Genomic DNA, 18,770 nt, shown 5'->3' on the forward strand with positions numbered 1-18,770 from the left:
GATACTATTCTTCAAGGAAATACTCAACAAGGTATCAGATATTGTGGCTATGCTCATGAAGGAAATGGATAATTATTCTATAATAATTGTCTGAATTGTTTGATATGTTTAACATTCTGTTCAAATTGGTATGCTGGATGTAGAGTTGGACTAAAATTCGTAAGTCAGGTGCACCTTGCGGTTATCATAGGATCTGCAGAGGACAGAAAAATGCATACAACCTTTGTACCACCCATCGCTTTTATTACGCTAACCACATAATGCATATCACAATACTATATCACATGGTTTTTGTATAAATAGTAAAATACTAAATAACCACCATAATCTATATATTTATCAACACAGCACATTCCCTCTGATTATTGCTATTCTGTGTCCGAAAACTATGATTGAGAGCAATACAACACTAAGCCAACAACAATTTACATAATTCTATGTATATACATTAATAAACTAACTACGTCAAATGCAAAACGCATTTGAATCTGTTATCGACAAATCAAACATAACCTAAGATGTTGCAACAATCATCGAATCTATGTTATCCAAATGGTGCTTGCAATTATACTAGGGATTAGAATCAAACTGGTTTCTATCAATAGGGAATCTGACCAAAATAAGGCAGGCTTTACACTTGTACACTTCAAACTGTCGTACTAGTATCGTAGTCAAATTATCTTGTTGATTGCATTTTTCTGGGTGTAAATAGAAATGAAGTCTACTACAGAAGTGTACTACAGTCTCCGAGGCAAAAATACAATTCTTCTGAAGACGTAGCTTCATTACTTTGTACAATCAGGAAGCCATGGTCTATGGGAGATGTTAACTACGGAAGATGTATAGAATAACAGTTTCAAAAGACGAGTGTAAAATGTGCATGAGACTAACAAATCCTATGTCATTAAACGAACTTGTGCGGATACAACTTTTCAAAGTCTACATCGTAAGCAATATTGGTCCGAGCGTATGTGGCCTTGCTGAGCGCGCTGATGTAGATATCACACCTGACCTCCCCGAACTCAGTATTCCCCACACAGGTGTAGCAACCTTCGTTCACCTTGGTCACCTGTGAGGACACAACAATAATAATTCATTGGTTGATATGTCTGTTTATTGGTCATCGCTGACTCTATACTATGCTTCATCCTGAGGTGGAGATCGTACCGCAACCTTGCTACGACTTAAGTTTGATTTTGTGTAATACTTAACTTTATAATCAGATATCATGCAAAATGTAAACGTATGACTGACAAGATACCAAAACACACAAAGCGTAAAATATCATTTTTTTGTATGGACTTGAGCGCTCTGTCACATTGCTCGTTGCAGCACGGTCGCAACAACACGCTCGCAGTGAGGACGCCTGCCAAGTGGAATGGGGATGCAAGGAAGTCGAAAAATGTGCATCTTGCACCCGAACCTATCCGTGATATGTATGTATACCATTCTTGTACACTGTATACAGACCTGTACCTGAACTGATACAGAGGTTCTACGTACCGATGAGATGAAGATTGAGTGCATCTCGTCCCCCTCGCTGGTCTGCTGGTAGTCAGGGGAGTTTTGCAGGGGAATATCCTCATAGAACCAGCGAACGTCCGTGGCTGTAAAAAGATATACCTTATCAGAAACATCTTCTCAAGGATGTCTTAACTTCAGTGGGCGAATATGGGAGGCTGGTATTAATTGGAAGACTCTATTGACATTTTGTCGTTTCGCCGGTGGAATTGAAAGAAAGACGTCAGAATTGAAATAGTTATTTTCAAAACTTAAAGAAAGATTTAACAGTCTGTTGTATCCCTGTAAACACCAACAATTTCACCAACGTACAGTTTCACCAAGTAAACAGCAATTCATCGTTGTAAGAATACATTTTGGTGTAATATTTGCAGCCAGTAGGTACCAATGTTACACTTTTTCTCTAAAATCCTCATAACTTTCTGTCCGACTTAAAAGCTGGCAAATGCACGCTACCGTATCCATTGATTTCAATGATGACAGGCTGTCCATCGTCCACCTCGATGGTGCTGCCCGACAGCTCCTCGAACGCGCTCCGTGGGGACATGACGGGCGGGGCCGGGGCGAGCACGGGAGCCGCCATGGCCATGTTCACATCGGCGGCAGCCACTAGCTCCTCCTTGGGGACGTTGTTTCCTGGAAAAAAATAGTTTCATGTTGAAAGAATTATAATATCATTTGGCGATAAGTTAAGAATCCAGCCATAGCAGGGTTACCATATTTTGATATATCAAAAAAGATAGTTAGAAATACTGATGGTATAGGGTAAGTTAAGTTTTCGTCTAAACAGGTCTGAACACTATACCTATTTTGTAGTTTATAGTTGACCATACGAAAGTCACTGTACGTTTTGTCGTGCCCATAAAGCTTGTCTACTACATGAAATATGTAGTACGGCATGGAGACAAGTATACTTTTAGCATCTTATGAATAGCCAAGAATGCCTCACATCATATATAGAGGGACCAATTTTGCCGTTGAAAAGGCACAAGTCAGTTGTAGCGATCGGCAAGTCATGGCTACTACTGAATGATGATGATGAACGATGCCTACCGAGAAGCGTCTGTTGGAACTCGTGGAAGGCCGGGTCTGGTCGGTCCTGTAGTAGCTGGAGGACCTGGCCGTGCATGTCTGCTCTGGTGTCCATCTTCTTTATCTCTTTTTCTTCAGACGGGTTGAGGTACTGTAGGTAGTCGAGAACACATTTTAAGATAACTCATCAATTCTAACATTTACAAGAAATAACATATCATACCTACAAAACATACCTTGACATTCATACCTTCTACTGGACCTTGCTGATGTGTTTTATGTATTGAAAAGTGCATCACATCTGGATGATGGTGTCTGGAATCGCAGTCGATTTCTTACCTTGGTCTTCACCAGGTGATCTATGATGGGGATGGGGTCTGTGTTGGGAGACATGGCGATCTCATAGTTCTCCAGCATCTCCTTGTGTTCTAGGGTCATCTCAGGTTCTGGTGAGAAATGCCCGCACATTCGGAATATAATAAAATGGATGACAGTTATATCTCAGGCACCATGAATATTACCAACTTACCTGCGGTGGTACTGTATGGGATCATACTATCATAATGCCTGCATAAGGGATTGCAATGGATTTTCTCTCATTGTTTTTTATTCTTTATTTCAGTCACCCACTGGTCCATAGTAAAACCCTCATTCCAACAATGAAAATGCACAAATACAAGATATGAGGAAACATAAAAGCATAGACGTCTATAAACAAAGACGTCTCCAGAGGTTTTAGAAGTAGGTCGGACTAAAACACAGGCTGCATAATGGTGTTAAATGAGTGGAAGTCTGATAACAAAAGGGGACCGCTGTTTGGAATCAAAGGTGGCTGTCAAACGGAACACAAACATACCGCTGGCCCAAACATACATTCACCCAGAGATATTTTGCGCCCAAGACCAATAGGATTTCACAAAGAAACGTAAGAAAACCTATCGCCATACCTGCATCCTCCAGGAGATCGGACAGCCATGGGTGCTCCGGTCTGACGGCGTTGCTGAAGTGGAAGAAGGTGGCGTCAGGCCGGTTCACGAGGATGCCCAGAAGGTGGTTTGTCGAAAATTTTGGGTTCCTGATTCTCTTCACATCTCCTGCCATGTGCACTGGGAGAACCTGAGCAGTTAGGAAAAATTCATGATGATCATCCATCATTGGACTCACCTCACCTCACCTCACCTCACCTCACCTCACCTGACAAGTCCCATAGCCTACGTCCATGACTACTACACAAATATTGCTCCAACATGCAGATGCTAAATCTGTACCGTACGTCATTACATTGATGGAATTCGAAACATAGAAGTCAAATCCTGACAGCTGGGAAGGCAGACTGGTTGCTCAGATTCAGAAGAAGGGACGGTACAAAAATCTGTAGCTTACCTCCTTTGCCACCAGTCGGTCCGTCACTTTGTGGGGGTTTATGTATCTGGTGATGGTGTCGGAGTAATAGCGTAGCTTGTCGACATGTGGTTTGGTCATGACTGCAAAAGAAGACATTGTGTTGGTAGTAATTAAACTGTTAACATCGAACACAAAAATTGGACTTATCCAAATTTTCGACTTAACAGCACCAGTCTTTGTCAAGGAGTGAACAATTCAACACAAGAAGTATAATTCAAAACTGATATTTAGACAATGAAACTCATATGTTGTAATGACTTACCATCGACCTCTGTCAGACGGATTTCCTCCGGCTGCAACAGGAAAGAGAAAGAAATTAATTGGTAAAGTTGAAAAAAGATACAAGGATACTAGATTCTTCATTATGACACTTTTTATCGGTTAGAAGATCAAATCCAAACATAACCGTCCAACATCTCCTCATAATTAAACGCTTAACTATCCTTTCGCCTTCGCCATAGAATAATAATTTACTACATTTTCAGGCATGTCATTTTCAGAAGACAAATTCTTATATATATATTACTTACTTTCTTTTTCTTGAACAACAAGTTGTTCTTGTAGAGATATGCAAATGCACAGCATATCAGAAGCAAAAGCAAGATGAGGAACACTATAAACACTATGAACACCGTGGGCAACCACCAGTCGTACCCTGCACAAAACAGAATAATGTTAATTCGCACAAACTTTCTAGACTGTCTTGCTTTGCTCAGATTATCTAGGTTGAAATATGTGGTCAACAAATAAAGAGACATCAAAAGTTGTTGCTAAGATATAGCTCTGTCTCATCATTGTTTCTAAACCCTGTCATACTTACGTCGTATGATCGGCTTTGCACGCTGTGTTGTGCAGCTGAACCACCCAGGGCTGAAGGTACCCATGTACGGGCCACTCCGAGCGTAGATCTGTAGGTAACATGTTACCAAATCCCATCACGTTAGCAGTGGTAACATTGAATATAATATACATTTTTTGATATGATTGTGGTCATTCATATCTATTAGCAGAATATCACCTTTAACTGCATAGCTATCGCCATTCCTGAACGATGAGATGGCGTCTACATATGGGCCTAGCTCAACCAACCAGTATTAAACTCTGAGATAATACAAAGTTAGTCCTCAAGAAGTACGAAGGTAATTTTATCAGGTGTTGGATACCTTAAAGTTGTAGAGTGTACTCGGCTTCAGTTGGAGAAGCGCAAAGCTCTGCTTGCCCTTGATCGGAGTCACGTAAGGCGGCTGATCGTGTACGTCAGGGTAGAGCCTCCGCCGTTTGTAACTACGACGGAAAGAGAAAGAGACTTCAGATTCTATTTGCATATACGAGTACTTCATATTATTTATCATCTAGTTGAAGATGACATGTTGTAGTACGGATTTGATTTTATTTTCAAAATGGTGTAGCGTTCAAAAATGAGGAGCGCAAACCGTGAGGACTCATGAAAACGTTGCTGTACTTCGACATTGCCTACGCTTACTTAGATACATTAGAATATTGCTGATACGTCTCATGCCAACTTAACATACAAATAGAATTCCGCCATTATAATCTATAACAGAAATTTCTCAGCGCAAAAGCTAAATCGTAGAGGCTCTTACCTTTCGTCGTACAGCAGTATCTTTTCGCGGGTTTCATTTTTCTTCCTGTCGTCTTTCCCAGTCCAGTACAGCACGCCGTAGTAGCTGACCATGCCAGCCGGGTAGTTTCTGGGCAGCTCAAACTCAAACAGAGCCGACACGTTGGTCGTCGCCGTGCACTTTGGCTTCAGCATTGCTGGTGGTTCTGTAGGGTAGAATGAAGAAAAGTGTGTCAAAATTAGTCAGTATCCAATGGAGTGCCAAAAAGACCTACGGATTTGGTGCTGCCAGTGTGTCAACATCTGCACACTTGCCACTAAGGCCCGTGATTTTTTTTTATCATATGGAGTGCTTAGCTTTAATTCAGTACAGAACCAAGGCGTTTGCATGGCTCCTCAGGATTTCGACATTAAAATACAAGCATTGTATTTCTATTGTCAATATGTCTTGTCATAACCTATATATATAGTGTAGACTTTTAGTGTAAATAGCAAACTTGCTATATCTAGGAATGAATATCTCGATTATAGTCTATTATCTGCCGATCTATTTCTGCATACTGGAGTAATTCTTGTTTTAACGAAATAATTCTAGGAAACAAAAGGGCTAAACTACCGGTTGTCAAATTTTCAAGTGTTCATTTGTTAAATACGATACTCACTTCCGGCAGGGGCATACGCCGACCAGGTGACTTCCGGTCCAGACCCATACTCATTGAAGGCGTAGATCTTGGCGTCGAACCTCTGGTTAGGGTTGGGCCTGGGACGGTTGTACACGTAGGATTTCGGATTGGAGTTGTTGAAATTGACGGTTGTCCAGGGGTCGGCACGAGTCACACGACCCCTGTCTCTGGGACGGACGCTCAGGACATACGAGATGTTGTCTGAACCCCACTTCGGGCGTGGGATAGGCTGGGGGAGAAAACCGTTAGTTTTGATTAAACATTAGGGCACTCAGGTTTAAAAACAGCCAAAATAATTCACATAATACATGGATTATATATGCAAATTTCTTCATCGGTTCAAGCACTTGCAGATGTTTCCTTGCAGGGCAAACTACGTCTCAAACTTTTCGCTCTAGATAGTGCTTCATGTTGACTACACTAACCTTCCATGTGAGTATCAGGTTTCCTACAGTCCCAGGTTGGTAGCCAAGGTTGGTCGGTGCCGTCAGAGGACCTGTACAGAGGACATCACAAGGTACATGGACGTTTATAAAGAGTTTATTACAGGTCTAATAATCATCAAGCACGCTTTTGAACATTTCAGCTTTCATGCATATTACCTAAATGTACGTGATGAGAAACTCTTATCAGTCGTTTATGATGCGATGAAATATGCCTATTTTGAATTTAACTTTAACTAATGACAATGAAGTAGTCTTACGAGACGGTAGTGTGGTCCTGACGGCTGAAGGCACGCTGGGTCTGCTGATCCCGAACATGTTGGCACACATGACCCGGAAACTGTACTCCGTGTTAGGGTACAGGCTCGTTATGTTAACGGAATAGCCCCCATACGAGTCTGCAAGAACAAACATTTTCTAATGGTCACCAGCATCCATGAAGCGCTTTTAACAGGTAGCATCATTAGAAGTTTTTAATGATGTGGTGTTGACTAGATCTTTCATTACATTACTTCATAAATACTCATTTTAGTTACCCCCAGTCTACAACAGATGGATTTCATGCCTTGATGGTGCTTTTGTCCATCGCGGTCCATAGCGGAGCAGATTATGATTTGTTGATTTCTAAGGCCTATATCAGGCAACAACAGAGCATCAACTCTTCATTCAAGTTTCAAATCGGCCACGTTTGTGATAGTGTTCTCGCCGCAAAAGCGCCACCAACATCGGCTACATATAGCGGCGAGAAGCAGAACTCCAGTTAGAAGCTCTGAGGAAGACATGTCTGACAGACATTGAAACGTCAGCAGGTGAGAAAAACTGGTTGAATAAAAAAAAACTGTTATGTTCAACAATCAAGTACACGTTATTTTACAAACCTGGTCCAGAAGCCTGCTTCGGCGTTCCCCGCCAGACTTCGGTCCATACCGGCGGCTGATATTGCCAGCGCGTGTCGGGCGCGAGCAGGCCCTTGTCCCACTCACTCTGCGCCTCCACGGTGTACTGAGCACACGAAGCGCCGTTGTCCTTGGACGGGACCCAACGGACAAGCGCCGAAATTTCGTCTGTGCTCATGATCTTCACTCCTACCGGTGCTGCACTTTGGGCTGAAAGGATCATATTTATCGAGCTCGATACCAATGATGTATAAACAACAGCGAAATAGACTTGTTGTAAATATTAATATTAAAGTGACTATACGACAAGAGCACGCAGAGTATGTTGCAACAGTTATAAGAGTATTTTGAATAGTTGTATTGTATACACAAGACAGAATATTTCTGTAAAGATGACAAATGGATCTGAGTAAATTGTATCAATTACATTAATTGCTAGCTACTGTTTGCTTCTTTCTCAACATTAAAAACAACAACAACACGTACCTTTGACCGTTACTGTGCCGCCCTGTCCGCTATCTCTATGTGCAGGTGTTTCTAACGAGCACGTGTATCTCCCGCTTTGTTGGATGACTGCGTTTTTGATGATTAGGTCCCCGGCCCCGCCCTATATAGTAAAACATCATCAAATAACGTTACCATGTTACGCATGTGACACTTCCTCTTTGACAGCCATAAGAAGAAGTGGGTATTCTCCTAATTTTCATTCCTGCAAAATATTGAGAGATTTTAGGTAATCTGTAGATATTCTGACTGGATTATGAAAACATCCTTGTATCGTGAAAACATCCTTGTATCGTGTTAAAGTGGCAAACTTACACTCGCTCTCTATCTCCCTCTCTCTCATTCTCTCTCTCTCTCTCTCTCTCTCTGATACACACACACAAACACACACACACACAAACACAAACATACACTAGATGATATCTTTTCATTCAATCTTCAAGCCTTAAAGAAAGCATAGTCTTAAGACTAAATCCTACCCGTCCGTATAGGTCGGACTGCGTGTCGAAGTTGATCATTCTGTCGTTCACGGTCCAGACGAAGACTCTCTCCAGCGGAGCCGGAACCCTCCCGTCACACCGCAGGGTGCCTCGGGCTCCCCGGTTCACACTGATGTCACCAGGAGCACGGCTGGTGGACAGGCGGCCAGGGTCTGAAAACATGGGAGAGTTAGGCCTACGTCACATTTCCTACCCTGGACCCCGCCGGGCTGTTTGCAGAAACGAAAAATTTAAGTTTCTGCCAATAAATATGCACAAGCCATGCTGTTGAATTAGTTCGTTTTATGTTTTGTCTTCTATATCGTACTTTTCGTTCCCCCAAATTGCCCGGTCGGGCCTCTTTGTGGGTATGTGACGTGGTTAAGCCTTATCAGGACTGCTTTCGTTGAGTCAAAAGTTTAAACCGCTGCTTTCTTACAATCGCTGACAGATAGCCGACAACTATTTGGAATCTATAGTGACGCTCGACTCTATTCTTGTATCTGTATACGGAGCTGTAAGATATCACCATCATCATCATCATATCACATGTCTCCAAATAATCTAAGAAAAAAGAATGTAGAAGTCATCCATGACGAATTTCTTGGTCACTAGAATCGTCATACTCACCCACGACCTTCAGCATGCCGGTGTCGGAGACTTGCCCGTACTGGTTGGTCATCTTGAACGTGTACGCGCCTTTGTCTGAATCCTGCACGTTGTTTATGACCAGTGTTCCCAAGTCTGTGACATTGTACCTGAAATTGTCAAAATTAGTATGAGGCATATCGATGACAATTTTCCACGAAAGCGCCAGATGTATGTTCATCTTAGTGAGCCTCCCCTTCTTTTAAATCTGTATTTCTCTCGAGTGACTCGTCTGGGTTGCATTGCCAGCTGTCCATGGACTTATACCACACTACTTTCAGGAATGGGGGTGTCTGCAATGCTTTTGAGTCAGTAAATTAAAATACTGCTGGGGGAAGTTACCATGGTTTCTCGAGACATAACAATAACTACCCATCTATCCATCCATCCGTCCCTCAGTCCATCCGTTCATCCTTCCACAGCCCATCCGTTCATCCTTCCTTTGGCCCATCATAACAACATTTGTTTGAGAGGTTGGGTTGCTCTTTTGATACGAAACAATGTCGTACATTACACTAATTTAAGCTTTTTGGGAGTATACCTCTCAATACCGTTCAATTTCTGATTCGGGTGCTTTGCTGTCACCTCAAGATGCTACGATTGATTTGATGACACTTACTTTTTTTTAATTTATTGAACAAACACATAAAGGCAAAATAACAGACAAGTAGCGGCCCACTCAAGTTAAGACAACTTATATCGGTGCCGCTATTAAAGGAAAATAAGAATAGCATATGATTGACAAGATGCAGTAAGTCTGTACAAATGGAATACTAATGTATTGACTGGTAGAAGCGCAAGTCCTGGTACCCCCCACCCCCGGAGATTTTGGTAGGACACGGAACAAAAAACATGGTTAGAAACGGCCAGTTTGCACAATGTAGTTCTGGGTTGAAGACATAATCAAACAGTTTGTGGAATAGTTGCAAAAGGAAGTCCCAAAAATAGTAAATGTTTGATTTCACCATCAGAAAGAGAGAAAATATCGAAAAGATGTCCTACGATCCTGGAAAGTTTGCCGAAGAGAGTGTGACGAGGATTATTATGTAATGGACACTTACTTGGACGATTTGACTACAGTAGCGCCAGTAGTCAGGTCTTTAGTAGCGATGACGTCTCCCCGTTCGTTTGTCCACTCCACGTTCGGTACGGGCGAGCACTCCCACCGCACGTAGACCTCATAGTCCGTCCCACGGGGCGCCAGCTGGGTCGCGATCTTAGCTCGGATCTTGGGATCTGGTTGTTAAGTTAAAAAATGTCCGTTGAATAACACCACTCACCATTGAATGCTTACGGCAATGTTAAAAAGCAAAATTTTCACCACCTTGTGATGCTGGTCTAAAATGGTAGGGTAAAAATGAACTATCATTTTTATAATTGAAAGCTTTCAGATCATTGTTGCAACAAACACTAACGTTAGTTTTAAATCAAACATCGTTAGCTTACCTAAGATACATACTAATAGTACTATATTTTAATCTAGCGATACCAGTACTATGACAAAGTTTCTTAAACATGTATGTCAATATGACTACATCTTACAGTGTACAGTGTACACCATACAACCCAAAAAGAGGTAAGTGATAAACTTACAAGATAGTTCCAGAAGAGTCGACGTGTGGTCAACACCATAGTCATTTACAGCAAGGCACTGGTACCTGTAGATAGAGGTATACCATACATATGACTACATGAATACAAGATTATTTTGGCACAACATTATTGGAGATTTTCCTATGGCTCAACTGGTAGTTTAGCCTGGTTACCAAACCCCAGCCCGATCTCAAGTATCTATCGTGCAGGGGTCTGGGCGGATGGGATAGGAACTCTTCTCAATTTTGCACCTTATAGTGGGCAAAAAACCCCACCAATAGAACAACACAGGATCAGCAGGAGGTAATTACACCCCTGCCATGATTGGTTAAAGACCCCCAACTGTACTTTTTGAATCCATAACGTAGCTGATTCGCTACTGTGATAGCCTGCTGACCAACTGTGGTGTGTTGTAGCTGGCTACCTGTGGTGAGAGTGGTCATCAATCCTAGGTTCTCCTCCCACTGATCAACGGGCCTTCGAGAACCTTTCTACAGCCATGTTGCCAGACCCCAACACGAAAGATATATCTTGAGGTTGGGGTATGGAATCCAGGCTACTGGTAGTTGAGCTCCTGCTTCTAATTAGTTGGTACCTGGGAGTCCCCGGTACGGTTTCGTAAAGTGGGGGTCCGTGTTGGAGGAGGTGCCTCGACCACGTTAACGGGCGAATGGCTAGCAAACCCTTGCCGTATAAACTAGAATATACCCTGCTACTCATACAGCAAGGAAACTTACTGCCCCATGTGCCACTAGGAACTACCTGGGGTTTGAATGCTTATCTATTGTATAAAAGGTTGCGAAACGGGATCATCTAAGTGTACTCAATATACGTACCTGACGACAATGTAACTAAATGTAGAGGATGAAAAGAAACAATGTGTTTTCTCCTCACATACACTACAGAGCACATACACGTACCTTCCTTCGTCAGTGATGTCTAGTTCGTTAACGGTTAGCGTTCTCCCAGTGACGACGTATTTATTGTCAGGTTGCGTTTTCAGGGGATCACTGTCGGCGAACCAGGAGAACGTCAATGGAGGAGTTCCTCTCAGGACCACACACTCCCACGTTATACTGCCTCCGAGGACGATAGGTTGTATGACAGGCAGGGGCTTTAGCTTCGGCAAAACTGCAAAACAAGAGTTTCCTATTTAGTACATCATCATCATCATGGGCGAGTTGTCCGGACCAAGTTCATCTTCTCTTTCCAGACGCCTCTGTCCCCCTTAGCCTTTTTAATATCCTCGGCCTGCAACCCTACATCCTGAGCAAGCTGGCTTATATACAGAATATTTAATACACCAATCTTATCTATGTTTTGTGCACTTCTGTATTACCTGGATAAGTATGAAGCAGCATAGCTAGGACCTTTAAAAACGTTGATATACGACTGGGTTAGTATGTTTTCGTCCTGTCTCGCACAGAAACAAGGAGCGTAACAGGTTTTGAGAGTATTGAATATAAACTTTGAATCTATGTTTATAACTTTGCAAGTGGCTCCTTTGGGGGACATCGTAAGGTATAGATTGTTTCACGTTTTTCGGCATATATTTTGGATGGCAGACATACTTTTTACTTCCAATTCGATGTCCGTCCTGCTGGTTCCGTGTCTGTTGTCGGCGTCACACCGGTAAATCCCTCCGTCCTCAGGTGCGACCCTCAGCATCAGCAGCACATGGCCGAAGCTGTCATACCGGGCCTTCCGGGGCAGAGGGATCTCCTGGTTGGAACCCGGGTCAATTCTCTTCCAGACTTGGTTCGAGCTTGGGCTGGATAGAGTAAGGGAAATGTTTCCTTAATCTGGGAAAAGAAATTGACTGGCCAATCTACAAGATAATTGTTATGAAAAGTCCTTTTACGCGGCATTCAATGGACTCCAATCTTTTGTGACGCAGTTTGGAACAAGTATAGAAATCGTTTATAGAGAAATGCTAACACTTAACTTACAACACTGGAATTAACACCAGAGGGCTTTACCCCTCTAAATTTTCGGACGAACTCCGTCGACCTTGTTCACAGACCCTTCTATCTCTAGCAATGACGTCGGGAACACACCACTTTTTGGAGGGGGTCATAAGTATCTGATACTCGTATTTATGACCCCCTCCAGCCAAAATAGATGAACTTTCATTATTTAGCAACCAATAACAATACCATTTAAACTGAGACTTACTATGAGAAGTCGAAACATTCTAAGAACGCCTCTCCTCCTTCTACCGCCACCACCTTGGGGCCCCAGACTATTGTTGGTGCCGCATCCAAAGGAGCTGGAAAGGTTTGAACGGCAGCATACGCATTTTTTAAAGTGCTTACAGTTTGATATTCTTAACAGGTTGAAACAACTATTTTTTTACCATAGACGGCTTTATGAAGTATGGGTTAATTAAGAAATGTCAAGTAGAATGAACAACTTTCAAAACAGTCATTCAATGGCTACAAAAACGGTGCTTAAATGTTGCATTTGTATAATCTATGTAGAACCTTTCACGTGTCCTTTAAAATATTCATTTTCCGAAATTTTTTATTGACACAACAAAAGTACAGCGAATATTGTACGGTCTATAGAAACTACTTACAGTACATATAAACAGACATATATGAATACATGTATCTATAGAAATAAATAAGTCAACATGTTGAGTCTAGCGTGTCATTTACACTATTGATTCTAAGGTATAAACATTCTTTGATATATTTGTACACAGCACGGTTAAATGTATCTTGGAAAATATAGACAATTGCGCACAATTTTGATCAGCATTTTGTGCAGAAGTTATTATATTAAGTACAGGTTACTTACGTCCAGCCCTGACTTTGACGGTGGTGGGAGGGCTTGACCTGTCAGCTATACTGCCAGTGTTCGGCACCTGAATCATGCTGTTCTGTACCAGGCAGTAGTAGTCACCGGAGTCTGCCGCTATGGCGTTCTGTACTCAGAAGGCAGAATCTAGCGTCAATTAATTACCATGGACATCTCGTTTGTAGTGGGAAATATGCGGACTCGTATAATTGGCTTTCATATCAGGGCTACTTTACGACTTGCTGCATGCTATCGGATAAAGGATACGTAATGTAGAATATGCGTTAGGATCTTCCAAGTTATGAGCTCAACAATCCATTCCAAATAGTTTAGATATTTTAGTGCCATCGTTTTGGCGTGGTTATCCTCAACATATGTAAAATATCATTATGAATATTGGTTAGTCACTTTGATGAAGAGATCCCCCGTCTGGTAGGAGATGAAGATTCGCTCGTCTGGTGGTACTCTCTGCGCAGGCGTGTCTTTGTACCAGGTGTACGTCAGTCCTGTGGGTAACGATCGAGAGTATGCGCATGCACAGTGTGATGCACTGTGGTAATATGTCAAAGGTGAAGTTTGCTACGATATAAACAAAACACAATTTTTTTACATTGTCTACACAAGAACCGTTTACAAGTTAGTTTCCCTAACACTTGATTTGGCGCATGCGCAGTTCAAGCAGTAACCCGTCGTACTGTAGAAATTGTAGGAATAACACGGGTAAATGCTAAAATAGAACTAAAAACAGTCGTGGTGAAATTAGAATGAGCCAAGAAAGTTTTACCTGGGTAGTTGTCCGGTGGGTTGCAGGCAATAGAAAACCCTTGTCCCTCATCAACGTTCTTTGGGTCCCGCGCAGTCTTGTCGAAGGATTTGACGACTAAAAATGTTGTAGATACATAAATTAGTGTTTGCTAGCACTACATAGACACAGATAATCTACTGGTATAGTGCTCATAGGTAGTTTTAACATTCGTGATTCCTCCTATTCTGAGTTTAGTGGCATTTTTATGTAATGACCAATGTAAACTAAAATTGTGAGTACAAAGATAGTCTACCAATGTATTATTTTGGTTCGGTTTGGTTTGCTCTGGTAATATATATAATGTAGAGCACACTCCCCAGGAAGACATGGTTTATACCATGCAGGTACTTATAGCAAACCCTTGACGCACAATCAGCTGTTCGAACAATGTGCCTATCTTGGGTGTGTATATACGTCTTAACTTTCCTGAGAAGTTGCAACACTCACATGCAAACGTCAGTATGCCTCCGGGTGACAACTCGGCGCCTGCGCTGTTGTAGGCGACACATTGGTATGTTGAATCGTCGCGGCCCAATGTGGGGCTGTAGATGTACAAATCACCACCGCTCTGGAAGTCAAGAATAAAGTCGTCAGCGCTTGGACTGTACTGCGACAAAAACGTATCGTATAAGTTATCCCATCCATAGCTTCAAAATGCTGTGTCGGAAAAGATACCGCATGGAACGGACAAAATTATTTTGCTATGTTGACCAATCACACAACAGAAACCGTGATGAATTCTATCATAACTTCAAAACAACATGTACAACTCCTGTACATATACCTGATAACACAATGTAGCTGAGATACCATGCTGAATGATCAAGGGTAGAGTATTCTTGACAGCTGACTGTGTTACTGATTACTGATAAATGTAAACCGTTTACTATCCAGGTTAATCGCCTAAAGTGCTCCATATGTACATCACGACATGGGTTAGTTTAAACTGTATTGTAAAGTGTATTTAAGTACAATACTTGGAGCATATTAATCAAAGGACAATATTTCGCGAAATTTCTTGTGTTTGTTTTATCTGTCATAATGGATCTATTTTGTTTATTCATGTAAAAAGAACCTTCGCTACTCACCATAGTGTATTTTTCTGGATCAGTGTCGAGGTCCAGCTCAATTCCATCCTGTAGCCAGAAGTACTGCGGGTCGGGGATGCCCTTAGCTCGGCATTTGAACTTCGTGTAGTTCAAGCCGAGATCAGCGTTGAAGATTGTGTTTTGTGGTACCACTTGGAATTCGGGCTCAATGAGCATATCGTCTTTCACTATTTCTTGGCCTACAGGATTTATAAGACAAGGGTAAATGTTAGTAATTGAACATCTGTGAATTACGATCTTCAGGCAGAGTATGGCGGCTACATTTGAAAGATGCGTGCATGTCTATTTTGTAAAAAATCTATTTGCGAATCGTATGAGCAGATATGTCGCTTGTATCCATATGTGTAATTTAGAAGCTTTCTCATATTTAGATTTTGATATAAGGAAAGCAAATTAAGGATGAATTAGGATATCTATTTGCTATACCAGTGAATTACACATTTTCCCTTTATGATTTTAACAGCATAAAGTGACTCAATAGAATAGCTGAAATAAACATGATTGATCGGATGACTTACCCACTGTTACGTGAGTTGCGCAGACAAGTAGGAAAACTGAGAGCACAGCAAGCGCCATCTGGCCTCAAGTTGGGATCCGTGGGGTCACTCACGATTACATGTATCTCCAGATGGACGTACAACTGAGGAGGAAAACACGAATGTCTGTTGAGAATAATGATTCTGACTAGAGCTAGTGTTCATAATAAGATTGTGCGTGTTTTAATTCGCACCTTTTATCTTTGTACGCCTCGAGCTATACACATATGTGACAGCTTGTGTGGTATTAACGCAACAGTTTGAGACGAGTAGTCCTGTGGCCATGGATACTCGTATATCGGACAAACCTGGACAGACTTCTTGTATCATATCGTCTTTGCATCAAACACAGCCGAATTAGGCGAATTCTTAAGTGCACTGATCCACCCCATTCTTAAAGCATCCTCGATAATATTCGTAGGAAGGTGGCTACAGTTGGTGTTTAGAAAACTAACCGTAGAGTAGTACTGATTTAGTTATGTTAATTTGCTATCAAAACCATGAAAACTGAAAATAACGAGTCAAAGTTATTCTCTTCGTCTGTACAATTGAAATCGGTGGATTCACGTCTTAAACCTATCTCTACCAATTAGAAAACCAAAACGCATGTCTGTTTCCAACTGGTTACAGACAACAGCCAATCACAACGAAGCCCGGAGGCATCGCAACTGCAACAGGGAGGAAAATGGACACCTGTGTGTACAGAAACCGGTTTTCTGTGACGATGATGAAAAGGCATGGAACACCTGCAACCAGCCCGAATGATAAATTACGTTTTCATTCTTGCATTTAGCGTTTTTTTCTTTCATTCGTGCATTATATGTTTGAGACAATATTTTACCAAGTTTAATGAAAGCACATAATCCACAGGTAATTCATTTGCGAAAATTTTCTGTACATGTTTGTGACAATCTTTTACATTTGATGAAAGTACATAATTCATATATAATTAAGTTACAGAAATTTGCTGCTATACGTTTTGTCACAATCTTTTACTAAGTTTGATGAATGTATATAATTCAGATATAATTCATTTGCGGAAATTTGCTATGCATCTGTTTTGGCTATGCGTTTCTGTGTAAACGTACTGCTACTCTAGATCCTTAAGTAACAGTGTTTTGATTCTATTGTAAAACATTTGGTAATCAAATATGCTCAATCTCCTTTCATTGAATAACGTTGCCATGTGCAAATTACGAGAAAACTTGTTTATGATGTTTCAAAAGTGTTGTTTTGTAATGATTGTTGATCAATTATCACAACTTGTTACGTGGTTATCGCCTTTGGTGTTTAAAGTCGGGTCCCAAGAGACGGAAATATTAGATGTAGATGCCTGAAGCAATCGTCCAAACTGTTTCAGTAAATGTCCTCTCTTCCTCAACCGTACACAAAAAGCAGAAATACCTACATACATTTAAAGAAATGATCAATCAATGGAATCTATTGTTACAAAAGTACCTGATTAATAAAAATGTATGTCGGAGTCGTCGAAATACCACGAGCATACTTGCATGTTATGTTCTACTGAAAACATTCAACTGCAGGGATTCAGCTAGTGGTCAGATGATACGTCTGAATGGGTGAATGGTATGGCTTCGTGTATTAGCTGCAATTATCAGTCCACTCAATTGTAAAAGGTAGAATTACATGATTTCTTTGACATGTCGGGAAAGTAAAATCTTGTAAGATAACTTTATGGTCAGCTGGGCAAAACCTACATGTGTTAACTCAGTTTCTACGCCCAAAGAGTGTCATGAGCGTTCGATTTTTTTTCTGTGGCTGTCGGTCTATTTCTCATAGAGATTCTACTACTTAGTATACGCCCACTTTCGTCGATCTACAGAAGACATGACCTGGTTTGGCAGCGTTTTAACGTCCGTCCATCATTCTTTTGTGTGAATTGCCATGCATGGCACAAAAGGCTCGAGTAAGGAACATCGTCAGCAATATGCATTTTTGAATTACATGAACATACCTTTGTAAGACGGGTAAAAGAAACAGAATACTCAACAAGACAACTTAAGCTTTTCTGATTACTATCATCACGATATAGACGTCTCGCGTCTTAAACGAGACGCAAATTTCTTACATTTCAGGTCGTGTTTATAGTTGAAGTTCGCACCCTATAGACTGCAGAGTGCAGATAAACGTGTAAAATTGTAAGAACATGACATTTGAGCTAAGGGTTAAGATGGTAAATGAAACAACAACATACCTTTCATGTTAAGAATCTGCGGTAAAAGATCGGTTGACCCTAATTATGCCATGTGCTAATTGCATAGGAACCGGTCCGACCGCCAGGGAAACAAACCGTTTGTGTGTCTACCTGACAGGCATGCGCACTAGTAGCTGGAGGGTTTAGTCCCCTAGAGTGGGTCCTCTGGACTGCGGTACGTAGGCGGCATCACTGCGTTCTGAATTAAATTTGTGTTACTGTTGACTTGATATGACGCATTTATATGGCTTTATGACTTGAATATCATGCAAAACGTTAACGTGCGCACCCACAGAACTTGTGTCAAGCTTGCGTCACTGCGGGGTTCATTCACTGCGTCACTGCGTTTTGTTATTTTCTCCGTTTTTTTTATAATCTAGATATTGTGTGATACGTAAAAGTATGACTAAGAAGACGACAAAATACACAAAAAGAAAGAAAATTCGTTCTTCATCTTTGAAACTCGTTAAGTATCTTTCGATCCCCGCAATGACGCGAGATTGACACAAGTGCAGTGG

The 18,770-nt window shown here is 41.4% G+C and overlaps 1 protein-coding gene across 1 annotated transcript; it reads right to left on the minus strand.

Annotated features, from left to right (window-relative positions):
* Window positions 1-226: 226 nt before the first annotated feature.
* Window positions 227-18,360, minus strand: LOC118422528 (contactin-2-like). The gene is made up of 31 exons (XM_035830147.1): window positions 18,253-18,360; window positions 16,020-16,141; window positions 15,481-15,680; window positions 14,840-14,960; window positions 14,372-14,467; window positions 13,996-14,093; window positions 13,588-13,714; window positions 12,961-13,054; window positions 12,357-12,556; window positions 11,706-11,916; window positions 10,786-10,850; window positions 10,254-10,428; window positions 9,175-9,302; window positions 8,545-8,717; window positions 8,048-8,168; window positions 7,544-7,771; window positions 6,926-7,063; window positions 6,648-6,718; window positions 6,202-6,451; window positions 5,562-5,745; window positions 5,121-5,241; window positions 4,778-4,865; window positions 4,488-4,612; window positions 4,220-4,250; window positions 3,937-4,037; window positions 3,501-3,669; window positions 2,893-2,999; window positions 2,575-2,704; window positions 1,978-2,157; window positions 1,504-1,607; window positions 227-1,069 (listed from the first exon to the last, which is right to left on the minus strand). The coding sequence occupies exons 2-31, from the start codon at window positions 16,075-16,077 to the stop codon at window positions 905-907; spliced, it is 4,059 nt and encodes a 1,352-aa protein (XP_035686040.1). The 5' UTR covers window positions 16,078-16,141; window positions 18,253-18,360; the 3' UTR covers window positions 227-904.
* Window positions 18,361-18,770: the final 410 nt, after the last annotated feature.

The sequence above is a fragment of the Branchiostoma floridae genome, chromosome 9 (genome assembly GCF_000003815.2).
Source record: "Branchiostoma floridae strain S238N-H82 chromosome 9, Bfl_VNyyK, whole genome shotgun sequence".
Lineage (NCBI taxonomy): Eukaryota > Metazoa > Chordata > Leptocardii > Amphioxiformes > Branchiostomatidae > Branchiostoma > Branchiostoma floridae.

Bases quoted from the DNA above. Each gene is read 5' to 3' on its own strand.
- LOC118422528 (XM_035830147.1), bottom strand. From the start codon at position 16,077: ATGGCGCTTGCTGTGCTCTCAGTTTTCCTACTTGTCTGCGCAACTCAC. The intron at 15,681-16,019 runs GTAAGTCATCCG...TAAATCCTGTAG, and splicing joins CGCAACTCACGTAACAGTGG to GCCAAGAAATAGTGAAAGAC. The intron at 3,670-3,936 runs GTAAGCTACAGA...CTAACTGCTCAG, and splicing joins ACCGACTGGTGGCAAAGGAG to GTTCTCCCAGTGCACATGGC.